The 15,529-nt window shown below is 49.1% G+C and overlaps 1 protein-coding gene across 2 annotated transcripts; it reads right to left on the reverse strand.

The window, feature by feature from the left end:
- Positions 1-20: 20 nt before the first annotated feature.
- Positions 21-15,127, reverse strand: PANK2 (pantothenate kinase 2). 2 transcript variants are annotated; one of them, XM_068189063.1, is made up of 7 exons: positions 14,605-15,127; positions 6,441-6,793; positions 5,040-5,293; positions 3,932-4,108; positions 3,569-3,692; positions 1,905-2,030; positions 21-1,100 (listed from the first exon to the last, which is right to left on the reverse strand). In XM_068189063.1, exons 1-7 carry the CDS (start codon positions 14,813-14,815, stop codon positions 1,050-1,052), a joined length of 1,296 nt encoding a protein of 431 aa, XP_068045164.1. In that variant the 5' UTR covers positions 14,816-15,127; the 3' UTR covers positions 21-1,049. The 2 variants fall into 2 exon arrangements, with proteins under 2 accessions (XP_068045164.1, XP_068045165.1); XM_068189064.1 differs by having other exon boundaries at positions 6,584-6,793; positions 14,605-14,885.
- Between the last annotated feature and the right edge of the window lie 402 nt (positions 15,128-15,529).

The raw sequence follows: 15,529 nt of genomic DNA on the forward strand, positions 1-15,529 counted from the left end.
GGGAAGGTGCAGATACCTCGTTGCTTTTAGAGAGCATTTATTGAGCGTGCAGGATCCATTCCAACCCCCCATCCCCAGGGTGCAACTTCCACAGGGGCTCCACACTGCAGTATCCTGCTCTCAGGCTGCGTGGCAGCGTGCAAAGGGAAAAGAGGGAGTTCAGCATGCATGGAAAGGGGAGAATTCCCCCAAAACGACAGGAGTGCAGCCATTAAAAATGTAACATGGAATATTACACAGATCCAAGTGCGACTGAAGGAAGCGTCTCTTTGGTGGAGTTTGGTAACAGAGAGAAAACCCCAGACAAACAAACAATGAGTATCCCTATTCCACCCTCAAATTTAGATCTCAAGGCTGGAGGCTGACTGACACCCCTGACACCATCCCAAAGGGTGCTGAGGACTGTGCAGGAGAGCTGGAGGCCGAAATGGGACTCACCCCGAGGCACAGACCCGTGCTGTGCTGTACCTTCCATCCCTAGGACAGAGACAAGGACATGGAACAGGGATAAATAAAGCCTGGCTGACAGCACAGCTGTGTCCCAGTGTGGATCCAGGGGGCCATATGGAGTTAGTTACACACACCGGGGCTGTGCTGATGCTCTTCCCCTTTCCCAGACCATTTTCCAGCACATGGAGAACCTCTGATTGTGAATACAGAACTGACCTGGGCACTTGGCACTCCAAGGGATCCCAGTGGAAGGAGCAGAGCGCCCCCGCCCTGTTTTGTCACCGTCATTAAACATGGAGCAAAACTAAAAAAATTGCCCTAAAAAGGGCAATTCCATGTGACTGAAATACCCCACTGACCTTCCCATACACCCCCATGTCCAGCCAGTGTATTCCAATCACATCCTTTGGAACAAACCTGTGCTGCAATCCCAGATGGATTTCAACTCTTCCAGACACCCATCCCCACGCTGTCCCCAGAGGCCACCACAGTGGAACAGTCTCAGTGGGGGCTGTGACACGAAACATGGGCTCAGTGACCCCCAAACCACGGGCTCAGTGGCCCAGGGAGTGCCCTGAATCCATAGATCCTGCACGGAGTCAGGCTGAGTCCAGGAGTCCCAGGAGAGCACCGACTGCGCCGAAGTAACCCTGAGGAGCAGATGGGGACACCAGTGAAAAGCCAGGGGCACACACCTGACACAGCAACAGCAATGCCCACGGAATCAGGGAACGGCCGGGGCTGGAAAGGACCTTCAAGATATCCAGTGCCACCCCTGCCATGGACAGGGACACCTTCCACCAGCCCAGGCTGCTCCAATCCCATCCAGCCTGGCCTTGGACACTGCCAGGGATCCAGGGGCAGCCACAGCTGCTCTGGGAAATCCATTCCATCACCCTCACAGGGAAACAATTCCTTCCCAATATCCCAGCAAACCCTGCCCTCTGGCAGTGGGAACACATTCCCCTTGTCCTGGTACTCCAGGCCCTTGTCCAAGTCCCTCTCCAGCTCTATTGGAGCTCCTTTAGGCACTGGAAAGTCTCCCTTTCTCCAGGCTATTACACACAAAGTGTAATTTTAACAACATGAAAAGGAGAGGGGAAAGATACAGCTACAGGGAGGTACAAGATAAAATAGAAAATAAAAATAAATTTTAAAAAATTAAAATAAAATTTAAAAATTTAAAATTAATAAAATATAATTAAAAATAAAATAAAATAGAATAAAATAAAATAATAAAATAAAATAAAATAAAATAAAATAAAATAAAATAAAATAAAATAAAATAAAATAAAATAAAATAAAATAAAATAAAATAAAATAGCTGTGGGTGTAGCAGCAAAGCCCTGAGCTCCTCCTGTACTGCGTGCACCCAACAGTTCCACGTGGCTGTTTCCAGAGCGCTCCAAGGATTTGTATTTTGCCATGAGACAAATTTTAAAAAGGAATTTTACCTCATGTTCCAAGAAAAGTGCTTTTAACTGTCCCTTCGACCAGTAGTCCAGGGCGTAGGCCAGGAGCCTCATGGAGATGGTGTTAATCCGAAGGAAATTGCCCACAAACACCACACGGTTGATGTTCTGCAAGTGTTATGGAAAAAAAAATAAGGAATATTAAGGCTAAATTCTATTTTCTGCTTGCAATGATAAAAACCCCACGTGGGGAAGGGTCTGGAGCCCCAGGAGCAGCTGCAGGGGCTCAGCCTGGAGAAAAGGAGGCTCAGGGGGGACCTTGTGGCTCTGCACAACTCCTGACAGGAGGGGACAGCCGGGGGGGTCGGGCTCTGCTCCCAGGGAACAGGGACAGGAGGAGAGGGAACGGCCTCAGGCTGGGCCAGGGGAGGTTTAGGTTGGATATTTGGGAAAATTTCTTCTTGGAAAGGGTTGTCCAGCCCTACCACATTTGCCCAGGGTGAATCCCCATCCCTGGAGGGATTTAAAAGCCATGTGGATGTAGCACTTGGGGACATGGGTCAGTGGTGGCCTTGGCAGTGCTGGGGGAAGGGTTGGACTGGATGATCTTAGAGGAGTTCACCAACCTAAATAGCTCTGAAATTCTATGAATTAAGTTCCTGCTGAAAGTGTCTGGCAGAATGTGCAGACCACCACACACAATTCCATCAGAAAGAAGGACCAGGCCATTTTAAGCCACCCTCCTCCTCAGACTCTCCCAGAAATTCCCAGGCCAAACTACAGCCTTTCTAACTCAGGAATCTGGATAGAATAGCTGATTTTCCTACAAAATCCTTATACTGCCTGGGAACACCGATCATGAAGTGCCACCTGCCTCCCCTCCTTCCAGCTCTGGCCTCTGATTCATCATGAAATAGCTGAGTGACTCTACTGTTAAACTGGACGGGGAAACTAATTAGGAGTCCATAACCAACACAATTTTTTAAGAAAGAAAAAGACCAACCAAGCAGTGATTATTTTGGATTTAAACCAGACCTCCAGCCTTACTTTTCCATCTCAAAATAGTTCTGATCCAAGCTCTGAAGCTTTCTTGTTCTCCAACGTGAAAATAATTCAGTTCCTCCTCTTTCTGAGGAATCAGATCAAGTCTTACCTGCTCCTGCACTCATATCCTTCTGTGGATTTTCCTTCCCTCCCCACATTGATTAACACTTCCCCTGAACTATTCAGGATCCTCTTTTCATTCAGCTGAGCTCCAGAGCAAGGAATTAGCAGATCTATTTATGAGCAAGGCTGTTCAGGGCATGTCTTGCCTCATTTTGGCTGCAGAGCCAGGAGGATGCTGGATTCCATCAGCCCATCCCGTGGAAGCAGGCTCAGGATGGAGTGCAGAGCATGTCTCTGCTCTTTCATAGCCCTGTACAATGCTGCTTGACATGAATGCAACAAGGCAGCACTGTAAAGAAGCTGAAAGCACAAAGATACAGCAACGGCCGTGGCAGTGCTGGGACTTGGCCAAGAAATCCAGAGCAACTCGTAAAAACAGCACAGGAGAAGATACCCAGCCTCTACACCCTCTATCCCTCCTTCCCTCCTCTCCCACTGCTTCCCAGAGCTGTTGCCAAAGAGAGGCACATTCCTCAAGCAGGCAGCAGCACACAGGTGATGTTTCAGGCAGGGAGCAAGGCAAGACATTCCCAAAATACCTCGTTAAGGGCACACATCCGCGCTATGGAGCCGATGTTGTTGGTGATGGTGATTAAAGTGGCCCTGGCCAGGTCCTCCTTGCTGACAGATTCCCTCTTCTCCTTGCTCATCATGTTTCCAAAGCTGTAAAGACAGTTTTGGGATTAAAGGTCCCATCAGAATTCCAGGTGAAAATGGGAACTGCTAATTTAATTAAAGTGATTCATCTTGAAGGACTGATTTCTAACTTCAAAAAGCATTGCTATGCATAACTTAGATCTCTTAGGAGTGGTTGCTCTCCAAAGGCACCTACATCCAGTTTTTCATCCTTGCAGCATCTCCAGGGGAAACAAAACCAAAACGAGACCCAGGCAGGGCATTACCTGGATGCCACAGCCCAGCCTGGCAGCCCGAAGCGCTCGTAGTCTCCTCCGTAGATGTCCCTCACCAGTTTGTCCACCTTGGTGCTGTCCCCGTGGGATGCCATCTCCAGGGCCTCCTCGAACGTGGAGCAGCCCGTCAGAAGGCAGCAGAGACCAAAGAAGGTTCCCCCTCCAAGGCTGCAAGTAAAGCAAAATGAAAATGAAAGCTCAGATTGTTCAGCTCTGCAACCCAGTTAGCTCGGGTCACCCCATTCCTGACCTCTTTTTTTAGGGAAAACCACCTTGGAAAGGCAGGATTTTCCTCAACATTTTCCTCTGTTCCTCTCACGCGACCTACAGGCTGTAAGGAATCCCTCACAGGCCATGCTGTGAAATCAGACCTTGATTTTTTTATGTTACACTGTCCACTTTCTTCTCAGCATCCAGAAATAATAATCTTAAAATAAATGTTAGTCCTGAGGGATAATTGGAGTGTCAGGGCAGAGATATCCAAAAGTTGGGAGGAAAACCCTGTCTTGTTCACTTTACAGGGCATAGATGCTACTACTAATGTCTAGTAAGAGTAAGAACTGTGCTGAGAGAATTTAAAATTATTATCATTATTATTACTACTATTACCTTTCAGGGAATCCAGGAAAGCTTCAAGCCACAGAACTTTATGGCTTTGCCAGGACACAAAAGCCACATCTTTAAGATGGGCAGCAAATGGGGAATGACTGCTATTCTATTATCCTTTCCACCAAAATCTAGCAACTTTTGGAAGCCAGGATGGAAATCTTGACTTCTTGGATCAATGCTAAGAGTTGTTAAGAACCCCAAACTACATGATCTCATAAAAGAAATAAATAAAGCCCTTAAATTCCTGCAGCAGAGCAACTGAAAAACCAGCTTTGATGGAGACTGGCTGCAGTAAAGACACCAAACCATGAAATCCAGATCCTCTTTTCCAGGAGGGATCTTTTTTGGCAGGGAGTAACTGCAGTAAGAGCAGGAGCTTGGTCATTCCCCTCACCACCTTTATTGCAGCTTGTCCCTGAAAATGCCATTTACAAAGCAGGAATGTGCTCCAGACCCTAAAATCAAAGTCCCTTCACCCCGCAGCACTCACCTGGTGCCTGTTACCCGTTTATAGTTGTCTTTGGAATAGACAGCCAAAATGCTGACCCCTGAGCCAATGTTCACCAGGAGGAGAGGATAGGGATTCTCCAGGTTGAACGGGAGCTTCTGGCACCTCTCAGCATCCGTGGGGTTCTCAAAGTAGTAACACTCCGAGTGTCCATTGAAGCCCACGGAGTCGATGTACAGCACTCCTTTAACAAGGCAATCCAGCTCATCGAGCTTACAAAGCTCAAGGTCACCCATCTGGTGGGAAGGAAAAAAGAGGAATATTGAAGATTAGCCAGGGATTTGAAGTATTTATGCTCAGGGCTGGAAAAATGAATTCACTGCCAGCTCAATCCAGCTATGTCCCTGCTCCCTGCAGAGGCTGAGGGAGAACGGATCACAGGAGAGCACAGGGACTCCCTCAGGTGAAGAACAGGGGAAAACATTCTGGACCCACAGATGGACACTGAGAGAATTCCAGCAACTCCCACAGCCCTGATTTAGGCCCTGATGCTGAGGCACTGGTGTGAAAAGCCAAGAAAAATGAGGAGGGACTTGCATTGTTTGATCAAAATATCCCAAAAAACCCATCCAAAGGAGCATCAAAAAAAAAAAAAAGCAAGGAAGTTATAAAATCGTTTTCCTCTCTGTCACTGCCTCGACCACACAAAATTGGTTATTAGGAAAAACTTAACAGAACAGTTGTGTTGCCCAGGATAGTGGTAGAGTCTCTATCCCTGGAGGGATTTAAAAGCCATGTGGATGTGGCACCTGGGGACATGGGTCAGTGATGGCCTTGGCAGTGCTGGGGGAATGGTTGGATTGGATGATCTTAGAGGGCTTTTCACCCTTAATGATTCTCTAAAAGCCTCTTGAATTGCATTTTTCCAAGCCCTGACTAAAAAAAAAATTTATCACACATTTTTCACCTTGAACAAGGATCCCACTCAGAATGAAGCCACATGACGTCCAGCCCCAACTATGAACTTCCTGACAGTTACATTTACCACCAAATATGCCTGAACCTCAACCAGCTCATTCACACAGGTGTTAGAAATGAAACCAGACAAGCAAAGGAAGAAAATAAAGCAGGAGAATGACAGCAATGAGTTTAAAAAAACAACAAAAAGACTGAGATTAGCATAAGAAGAGATTAAAAATAGAGAGGAAGATGTGTAAGAAAGATCATTAGTGAACAATTTTAGAGTTACATTCAGGGCAGGGAAGTGTTTTAATTTGGAGATGCCAACTCGACTCCACATGCCAAGTTTAACTGGAGTTAGGGACAGCACCAAAACGAAGATTTAGAGAAATTTTAGAGTGTGCAGAACAAAGTTTCTAGTTTTAAGCTTCCAAAGCAACGTCACTACCAGATCCTAATGGTATAGAAGCCAAAAATGCCTACTGTGCGAAAGTCCTGCTCAAATTTGTACGCTCCACCTCCCGTGGCACATAAGGTAGTATGGAGGCTCGAGAAGTGCTTTTCGCTTCCCATTTGGATAAAAGCAGGCATGTCATGAGTAGGAAAGCGTATAAAGTGCAGATTGCCTTTACGTCCACACAGGGTAAGGTCCTTGAGCTCAAGGTGCACATCCCGAATGCCTGTGGAGCCATAGGCTACGTTTGATGTCAGGTATTTGCGGATGCTTTTGAGGTTTTCCACTTCTTCCTCTTCCTCTTCGGCTGTGATGTCCTTGGGTTCAAAATAAACCAGTTTGACCAAGGTCCCTCCGATGTCCAAGCCAAACCAGGGAAAGACTGGAGAGAGAAGACAAGAGAAAATGAGACAAGGTATGGCACAGCCATAGCACGAGCACCTTTGAATTTGATGGTCTTTAAGGTCCCTTCCCACCGATGTGATTCCATTGAAAACAGTTTTCATTGAATTAATTAATTAATGGAGTTCTCTAAGGACCCATGTGATCTCTCCATTTTCAGGAATTCTGTCTTTGACAAGAGACTCCTCCAACATGAGCACGGTCCTGCTCAGAGATCTCTCATGTTCGAGTATTTGCTGTACAACACTCAAACACTGACATCCCTCCCCACAGGTCTGACAGCTTCCATAGCCCTGCCAGATCCTGCTGCAGGTTTAATCCCCAGCTATTCCCTCTCCCAAGTTCTGAACCAGAGCCAGAGCCACGGATAACACCAGTGCTTTTACATCAAAGGGATGTACAAACGTTCCCTAATTACAACACAGAGCTGAGGTAGACAAGTAATCTAAGATGCCACAGGGAGACAAAAACAAATGTCTAATTGGATTATTTTATTAGTCAAATTCCCCCATGGTACAAAATATGCATCAGTGTCAGGCCCAGCAACATTTACAGCTGTGTTAGATAATGAGCTTCTTGGAAAAGATCAAGAGAAACCCTTGATCTGATGGAATCTGCGATTAGAGCTGGGAACTGGAACAGATTAATATCACTACTAAGGAGCTAAAGGAGAGGCTGGAGCTAATGAGATGCACAGGATCCAGCGCAAAGGGAAAAATGTAGCCACATGTTAGGGCTTATGGGAGCAGGATTCAATCCTTATGGTAGCTTCCAGAAGGAAAAAAGGAACTTTGAGGAAATAAACCTGAATAATGGAATCATAAACATTGGAAAAGACCTCCACAATCCCAACCATTAACCCAGCACTGCCAAGGCCACCACTGATCCACACTGCCAAGTGCCATATCCACACGGCTGTTAAATCCCTCCAGGGATGGGGACTCCAACACTGCCTGAGCAGCCTGTTCCAATGCCTGACCACTCTTTTGGGGTGGAAACTTTCCCAAATATCCAACCTAAAACCTCCCCTAGCCCAGCCTGAGGCCGTTCCCTCTCCTTCTGTCTCTGTTCCCTGGGAGCAGAGCCCGACCCCCCCGGCTGTCCCCTCCTGTCAGGAGTTGTGCAGAGCCACAAGGTCCCCCCTGAGCCTCCTTTTCTCCAGGCTGAGCTCCTTTCCAGCTCCCTCAGCTGCTCCTGGGGCTCCAGACTTTCCCCCAGCTCTGTTCCCTTCTCTGGACACATTCCAGCGTAGATGTTACCAACATTCCTTTGGAAAACAGGATCTTGGGTTTTAGTAAAACTCCTTATCTGCAAACAGATAAGGGTGGAACATGGAGAAGCCCTCATTCCTCTCCCTTTAAAGCAAGAATCCCTCGTGCCAGGCTCTTCAGGGAACAATCTTTGCACAGGCAGCAGCCTGACAAGTTGAAGGACACATTCTCTCCTAGGCAGATTTATCTGGTAGCTGTACAGGCCCTTCCCAAGCTTTCCATCTCCCAGGAGCTGCTGGCACCAGCACCTCCCCACAGTATTTTTATTCCACCAAGCTATTTTTATGTACTTCCATAGAGGCCACCCCCAACCATCACCAAAGGAAATTTTGAAAGAAGATGCAAGCTCTATTTTTGGAGACACATCCAAACCCCAATCACTCTCCATTTTGGAGGCATTTACTTCAAACATGAAGAGACACAAAAATAACTTTTCATGAATGAGAGGGAAAGGAATCTGAACAGCAACACAACAGAGAGAGGGAGCAGGAGCAATCCAAGGACTTCTACACAGGCAGACAGTGGTAAGACAAAGGGGGAAGGTTTAAAACTAAAAGGAGATATTTGCATATTAGGAAGAAATTTGTCTCTCTGAGGGTGGTGAGGCTGTGGCACAGAGAAGCTGCCCCTGGATCCCTGCAAGTGTCCAAGGCCAGGCTGGATGGGGCTCAGAGCGCCCTGGGATAGTGGGAGGTGTTCCTGTATCCAAGACAGGGGGACTGGAAGCAGATGGTCTTTAAGGTCCCTTCCCACCCAAACCATTCCATGATTCTGTGATTTCTGGAACGCATTTGCTCCTGTCAGAACATGCCATTTGATTTCTGCATTCTGAGGTCCACTGGGTTTTTTTTAAAAGCATCCCCACCATTGCCTTTAGACAACAGTCTTCCCCCACACTCCTTCTGCCAGGATACACAGGGGTAAAATGGGGAGAGAGTAGAGGCTGGGGACTCGGTGATGGCCTCACTGATGTGCAGCAGGAAAGACAAATATCCAAAACCACCGTGCTCTGAAGCCACATTCCTGAAAATGCCACAGGGGCTGCTCCATCGCAGGCTAACAGGCTCCCGCTTCCCAGCACTCAGCTGGCAGTACATGCACAGCTTCAGTAAAATAACATATTTGTTTTGAAGTTGGTAGTGAAGCGCACAAACTCCTACACTCCGCAACAAAACCTTCCAGATTTCAGGGCAAACACCAACTGGGTCCATCAGTTTAGGCAGCTTTCCTGGTCCTAAAAAACAGAGCAGCTCCTTGGAAATTTCATCCCAAACCCAGTGCCATCAAGACCTCTGATCTTTTATTATACATAAATTTAGTTTTTATTTGGGCAGAACATTAGGCATGGAGTTAAACCACACCAGTTATCTGTCTTACCAGGAACAGGAAAACAGGAATGCCAGTGGAGCTGGGAGTGACTGCAGCCAGGCTGGGCTCAGGGGTCACTATCACCACTCAGCACTGGCCCTAAAAAGAAAATCCAACCCCCTGAGGTGGGACACAACTTCCGACCAGAGCTGGCTCACACCTCCCAGTGGCACCAGCTGGAAAGGCTCCACACGGAGCAGCTGGTGCTCTCCATCTGCCAGCAGCTCAGCTGTACCTTCCCTAAGTCACCAGGGATAAATTCAAAAAGACAGACTATTAAGGTAATTATCTTACCCCAAATGATTGTTAATTAGGGAGCCCTCATTATACACATCCCAGCCACAGGTTAAGAATCCAAGGAAGAAGTGTGTGAGCTCAAAATTAAGTACTTCTTTCCCAGGCTGCAAAGGATTCCCTATGCAGTAACACCTGTTGGAGAACTCAATCCATTACAGGGACAAAACTTCCCTATAAACCCTTTTTTGTAGGAAAGGGGAATGGCACACAAACAAGAGGAGGAAACTATTCCAAGGACAAGAAGAACCTGGGATTTTTTCCTGAGACTTACAGGAACAGGCAGGGCAGCGACAGCTCTTCCATGTCTGAGAACTAGAAAAATCCAAGGGAGGGAGGAGGAAGCTCTCCTGGATCAACGCCATCACCATCTGCCACCAAGATTTCTCCTGAAACGCTGATTTTTTTTTTTCCCCAGCAGATGAAAGCCATCCAGAGATTTCTCCCTTTTAAGCCTCTGAAGCAATTTTTCCAAGAGAGCTGCCGCAGATCTCCAGGAGCAGCAGAACTGCTGGCATCCAGGAGCTCTCTGGGCATCCCCGAGGCTGAATTTGCTCAGTCAGAAGGTTCTGCTGGAATAACCAGACACCAGCAGGAGATGCAAACACTGCCTCTCATCACCTCCTCCCTGCTGCTACTTGGAGCTCTCTGTGAGGGAAGAGCCTCGCAGGTCTCCTTTCCAAGCGCTCACCAGGCGCAGAACAACGGGAAGGATGGCAATGATGGTCCACCACCAGATGGACCTCTGGGCTCTCCTCCTGCCCAGCACCTTCTGGAAGTGTTTAGTTGTTCCTTGGGTGTTTGGGCATTTCCAGGAAAGACAGGAAATCCTCTGCTCTCAGCTCCAAACCTCCTGCAATCTGTCTCTTTACAGAAACTCTCTTGTTTTTTAGAGGATGAGAACCATGAAGCTCATTCTCGGTGAGCTGGGCAGAGAAGCTGCAGCTGCCTCATTCCTGGCAGTGTCCAAGGCCAGGCTGGAACAACTTGTACTAATGGAAGGTGTCCTTGCCTTTGGCAGGGGGTGGAATGAGATGGTCTTGAAGGTCCCTCCCAACCCAAACCACTGGCCTGACAAAGTTTTGCTTTCCTTGAGCAATTTTAAAAGCAGCTCTCTCCATATATTTTCATATAAATAACTCTTTGTCTTAAAAACAAACCTTCTTCTCAGGGGCAGGTCTATGGATGTGCAGCAACAAACAAAAGACTGGTCTGCCAACAAAATTAAGGGCTCACAGGTCTGACCAAACAATCCCATAAAAGCTCCAGGATACTTTGTGTGTGTGCCCACAGCAAGAGCTGCCACCCTCCCTTCAAATCCCTTTTGCAGTCAGACTGTAAGATCTTCAGGACAATAAAAAGAAATTCCCTTTATCTGATATGTAAATTACTTCATAAACCTGGACACTGTGTAAATAAAAAAGCCCTCAACAGACTTATTCTGGAAGCTGTAGAACTGTCAAGATGAAAGAGGTGATATAATTAAAGATCTCCATGGTGGATTTTCATCACAAAACAAGCAGCTCGAGTTGTATTTCAGTGCGAACCTTAACTTCTGAGCCAATTATATCGGGAGCTAAAAAGATTAGTCTGATGATTTAGTTCAGTGGGTGACAGCACCTCTAGGCTTACTCTGAAATATTCAACATTATATTTTAATAGTGTTACACCATGCTAGAAATTTTACAGCTGAGAAAAAAATACAATTCATTAGCATTTAATATAAAGCGACACTACGTCTACATCTTCTCCCATCCCTAAAAACAGGCTGATAGAAATTCATATTTCATATACCATTCCAAAACAGAAAAGGATATTTAAACATCAAAGCTTAAATTTTGTACTACCAAAGAGGTGACAAAATAGCATTTTATTTTTACTTTTTTTGGATTCTTTGTAAATTGAAAATTTAAAGTTGTATGTCCATTATGTGTTTGCATGATCCTGACAGAAGATACTAAAACTTCCAAAAAAGGGATCAGTTGAAGAGAAATAATATTTTCTCAGGGAATAAACCAACAAGCTACAGAAGGGAGAAGCACATTTTGCTCACTAGGGAAATGACCGAAATTCACCTCTGTTGAATACCCCAAGATTTCAGGATGAGCGGGGAGAGAGTGGAGGAAGGGAGAAAGGGGGAAAGCTGATGAACTGAAACACTGATCTCTTTCTGTTATAAAAAAGATTCATTAAAAAAACATTCCCCTGCTCATCATGACCATCATCAGGTTTCTACCTGGCACTTCACCCTGCCCACAGCCACAGCTCCCTTAAGAACCATGGAGGGAATATCCTCATTACTCACCTGGAGCCTTCCCAGTCCAATTTTTAAGTATGGATTTCAATAATGACGCTGACAATGCAGTACCAGAAGGGAATTTTCCTGTATTGTTCCTGAAACTGATTAAGTTTTTGTGTATGACATGCCTGCCTGCACTAATAACCCTGTCAGACTCCCCTTCCCAGTGTAGCACTCCAAAGCTTCAACAATCTCCTTGTTTTCAGGGACACTTCTCAGTCCCTTCTGAGAGCAACAGTGTCCTTGATGTCTCCCTCTTCTGCCAGGGGCACACAGAAAATCCCAGGGTCTGCAGTAAAGCCCCTCGAGTGCACCAGGAAACATTCCACAGAATCATTCAGGCTGGAAAAGACCTCCAGGATCAATTCCAACTGTTACCACAGCACTGCCATCTTCACCCCTAACCCAAGTCCCCAAGCATCACTTCCACATGACTTTCAAACAAGGAATTTAAATTTCCAGGGAATTTAAAAGCCCAAGGTGCATGAAGGCACACAGCTGGCATATTGGGTGCAGAGTTTATTTCAGATCTATCCCAAATCCAATCCTCTTCCCTGCTCTCTGCAGTGAGACAGCCCTGGCTGTACATTACAGGCTCAGAGGGCTGAGGAGGAAGGAGGATCACGAGTCTGCCAAAATCCTTTCATTCCTGGGGAAGTGGGGCTCATCTGCCAGGGCATCTGCCAGCACAGCCAGGCAAGACAAGCCTCAAGGTCACCCAGCTCGTTTGCCACATGCCAGCAGCAGACAAGTGGGAGCTAAAGTAGGACATTTTTGATCCCACATCCATTAAGCGCTTTCCTTTCATTTCAGCTCGAGTCTTCCTTAAGGTGGGATGGAGCATTTTAACTCCAAAAAATGACTGAATGTGACATCAGGCATTGTCCCTGCTAAGGGGACACACTTGCTCCAGCACACTTCTCTTCCACTTACCACAAGAATAATTTAGGAAAGTCAGACTACACTGTAATCCCAAATCCCACCACACTGACCTTCCAGACTCCATCCAAACCCATTTTTGAAAGCTGCCAGAACACCTGCTTTCCTTAAAGTATCCCATGCCACTCTCAGCATCCAACTTTAATCCACATTTTCCAGAGAAGACAGAGAAACTGCCCCGAGCAAGGCAGAGGAGAATTATCACCAAACACAGAGCTCCCAGTCCTCCCTCATTTTCACACCAGAGATCTCCTTCATGTCCCTGCAGCCTTTTAAGCAGGCTCTAATTAACAGCCTCACGGTCCCCTGTTCCTATTTTTCACACTAAGGGCAGAAGGGAAGCTGCCTTTTTCACCAGCAACCAAAAAAAAAGAGCAGGAACACTTAAAACTTCCTATAAATATGGTACCAACAGTGTCTCAGCACTGCCAGTCACAGCCGAGGTGCAGCAGAATCCTGGTCCCTGTTTTCAGCCCAGATTCCTTGCTCACTCCTTTTTTAACAGCTGGGCAGGTACCAAGGAATTGCACCGAGGCTGGTTCATTTTCAGGGTATGGCAATTTCCTTCCAGGAGGAAGGGCTCCAGCAGAAGTCAAGGAATAATCTCTCGGTTATTCCTCAAATATGGCTGAAGTCAGGGACAGCCACGGCACCTGCACAGCAGCTCCTGCTGCTCCCAAAATGAAGGCTGCCATCCATTTTGCTGCTTCCAGTAGGACATTTACAAACATGGTTCTAGGGATTTTTTTTTCCCTTAGAAAGCCTGGTTTGATCTGCTCCTACCAAACCTGTCAGGTTCTTCCCTCCCAAAATTTAAACTATTCCCTTGGCTCTCTCATTGCTTTGCTTTCACAGTTACCAGTCCAGCCTCACAACCTCAAACCCTGCTCCTTCCATCTGTCCTGCTGTGCCCTCTTCCTCACCCTCTGTCACAAGGTGCCTTCCCTTCCTTCCTACCCAAGGTCCCCAATTTGGGAACCTCAGTAGCTGCAACAGCCCCATCAGGCAGATGTCACCTCACCCCGAACCTCCTAAAGCTCTTGGAGTTCAGCTTGTCCCACCCTTCAGCCCAACCTGCTGAGCCCATGTCCCTGTCCCACCGCGGCGTCCCCAAACTAGCCGTGCTGTGCCCATGCCACCACCCCATAGTGCTGTTCCCAAGCTGATGACGCTGGACAAGTATCGCCCCACCGTGTCCCTCCGTGCTGTCCCCAGACCGGCCATGCTGGACAAGTCACCACTGTCCTGTGTCCCCATCGTGTTCCAGACTGGCCACGCTGTGGCCATGCCATCACCCCACCGTGCTGCCCCCAGACTGCCCACGCTGTACAAATGCTCACCCCACCGTGTCGCCGCCGTGCTGTCCCCACGCTGTCCATGCCGTGCCCATCTCACGGCCCCCCCGCGCTGTCGCAGTGTCCCCATCCCCCCCCGCTGCTCCCCCATGTCGCCCCCCGGCCCCACCCCCCCAGACCACGCCCCTTCAGCCCCACCCACCGCAGCCCCGCCCACACCGCTCATTACCATAAACCCCGCCCATCCCCTGACCCCCCCCACCCCACCCCCCCCCCGCTTCTCTCCCCCGCCGCCTCGCCGCCGTTCCCGCTGCCCCGCACTCACGCGGGCGGTTCTTGCGGACCGAGTCCCGCCGCTGCCGGCTCACGGACCCGCCGCGTTCGCGGGGCTGCGGACCCGCCGCGCTGTCCGCGCCCGCCGCGCCGCCGCTGCTCCGCCGCCGCAGCTGGGAGGGCCCGGCGTCCGCACCGCCGCCCCGCCGCCGCGGCTTCTTCTCGTCCTCCGCGCCATCGCCGCAGCTGCGCGGCGGCTCCATCGGCAGCGCGGCCCGGCCCCATGGGCCGCCCGGCCCCGCTCCGGCCCCGCTCAGCCGCCACCGCCGCAGCCACCGCCCCCGGCGCGCCTGCGTCGCACGGCCCCGCGGGGCGGGACACCCCGTGAGGCGGCCGCCAATCCGCGCCCCGCGCGGCGCAGAGCGACAGGACGATGCGCCAATTGGAGGCCGGTATTGCTGGGCTGCGGGGAGCCGGGCCCGCCTCCTGCTCTCGGCCGCGTAGAGTGACAAGCGCGGCTGCCCAATCGGAAGCGTGCGCCCTGGTGGGGCGGGTCGATATGCGGCAGCTGTGGCCTATGGGCTTCCTCTGGGGCGAGATTGACAAGGCAAGTGCCCAATGAGCGAGTGAGCTGTCCGGGTGGGGCGGGAGAAGGCGCGGTGATTGACAGCCGGGTAGCTATGGCAACGCGGGGGGCCGAAGGGAAGAACCGCAGTAGGCTCGGCTGGGCAGGGTCGCGCGGAGGGGCTTGTTTGAATATGATTTGCATATGCAGATTACGATGCATTTTGACGTGGGGCGGGTCTACCAGCCACATGGCGGGGCCTGAACGGACCTTAAAGACCCCCTCGTTCCACCCGCTGCCATGGGCAGGGACACCTTCCACCAGCTCGGGTTGCTCCAAGCGCCATCCAGCCTGGCCTTGGGCACTTCCAGGGATCAAGGCAGCTTCGCTTCTGCCCTTAGGGGCAGCCACA

The sequence above is a fragment of the Anomalospiza imberbis genome, chromosome 4 (genome assembly GCF_031753505.1).
Source record: "Anomalospiza imberbis isolate Cuckoo-Finch-1a 21T00152 chromosome 4, ASM3175350v1, whole genome shotgun sequence".
NCBI classification, from domain to species: domain Eukaryota; kingdom Metazoa; phylum Chordata; class Aves; order Passeriformes; family Viduidae; genus Anomalospiza; species Anomalospiza imberbis.

What these genes read in the sequence shown, in the direction of transcription:
- PANK2 (XM_068189063.1), bottom strand. Translation starts at nt 14,815, where the DNA reads ATGGAGCCGCCGCGCAGCTGCGGCGATGGCGCGGAGGACGAGAAGAAG. An exon ending in GGCTGGGCTGTGGCATCCAG is followed by an intron (nt 3,693 to 3,931) that starts GTAATGCCCTGC and finishes CTGTCTTTACAG; the next exon opens with CTTTGGAAACATGATGAGCA. An exon ending in GGATGTGTGCCCTTAACGAG is followed by an intron (nt 2,031 to 3,568) that starts GTATTTTGGGAA and finishes TAACACTTGCAG; the next exon opens with AACATCAACCGTGTGGTGTT.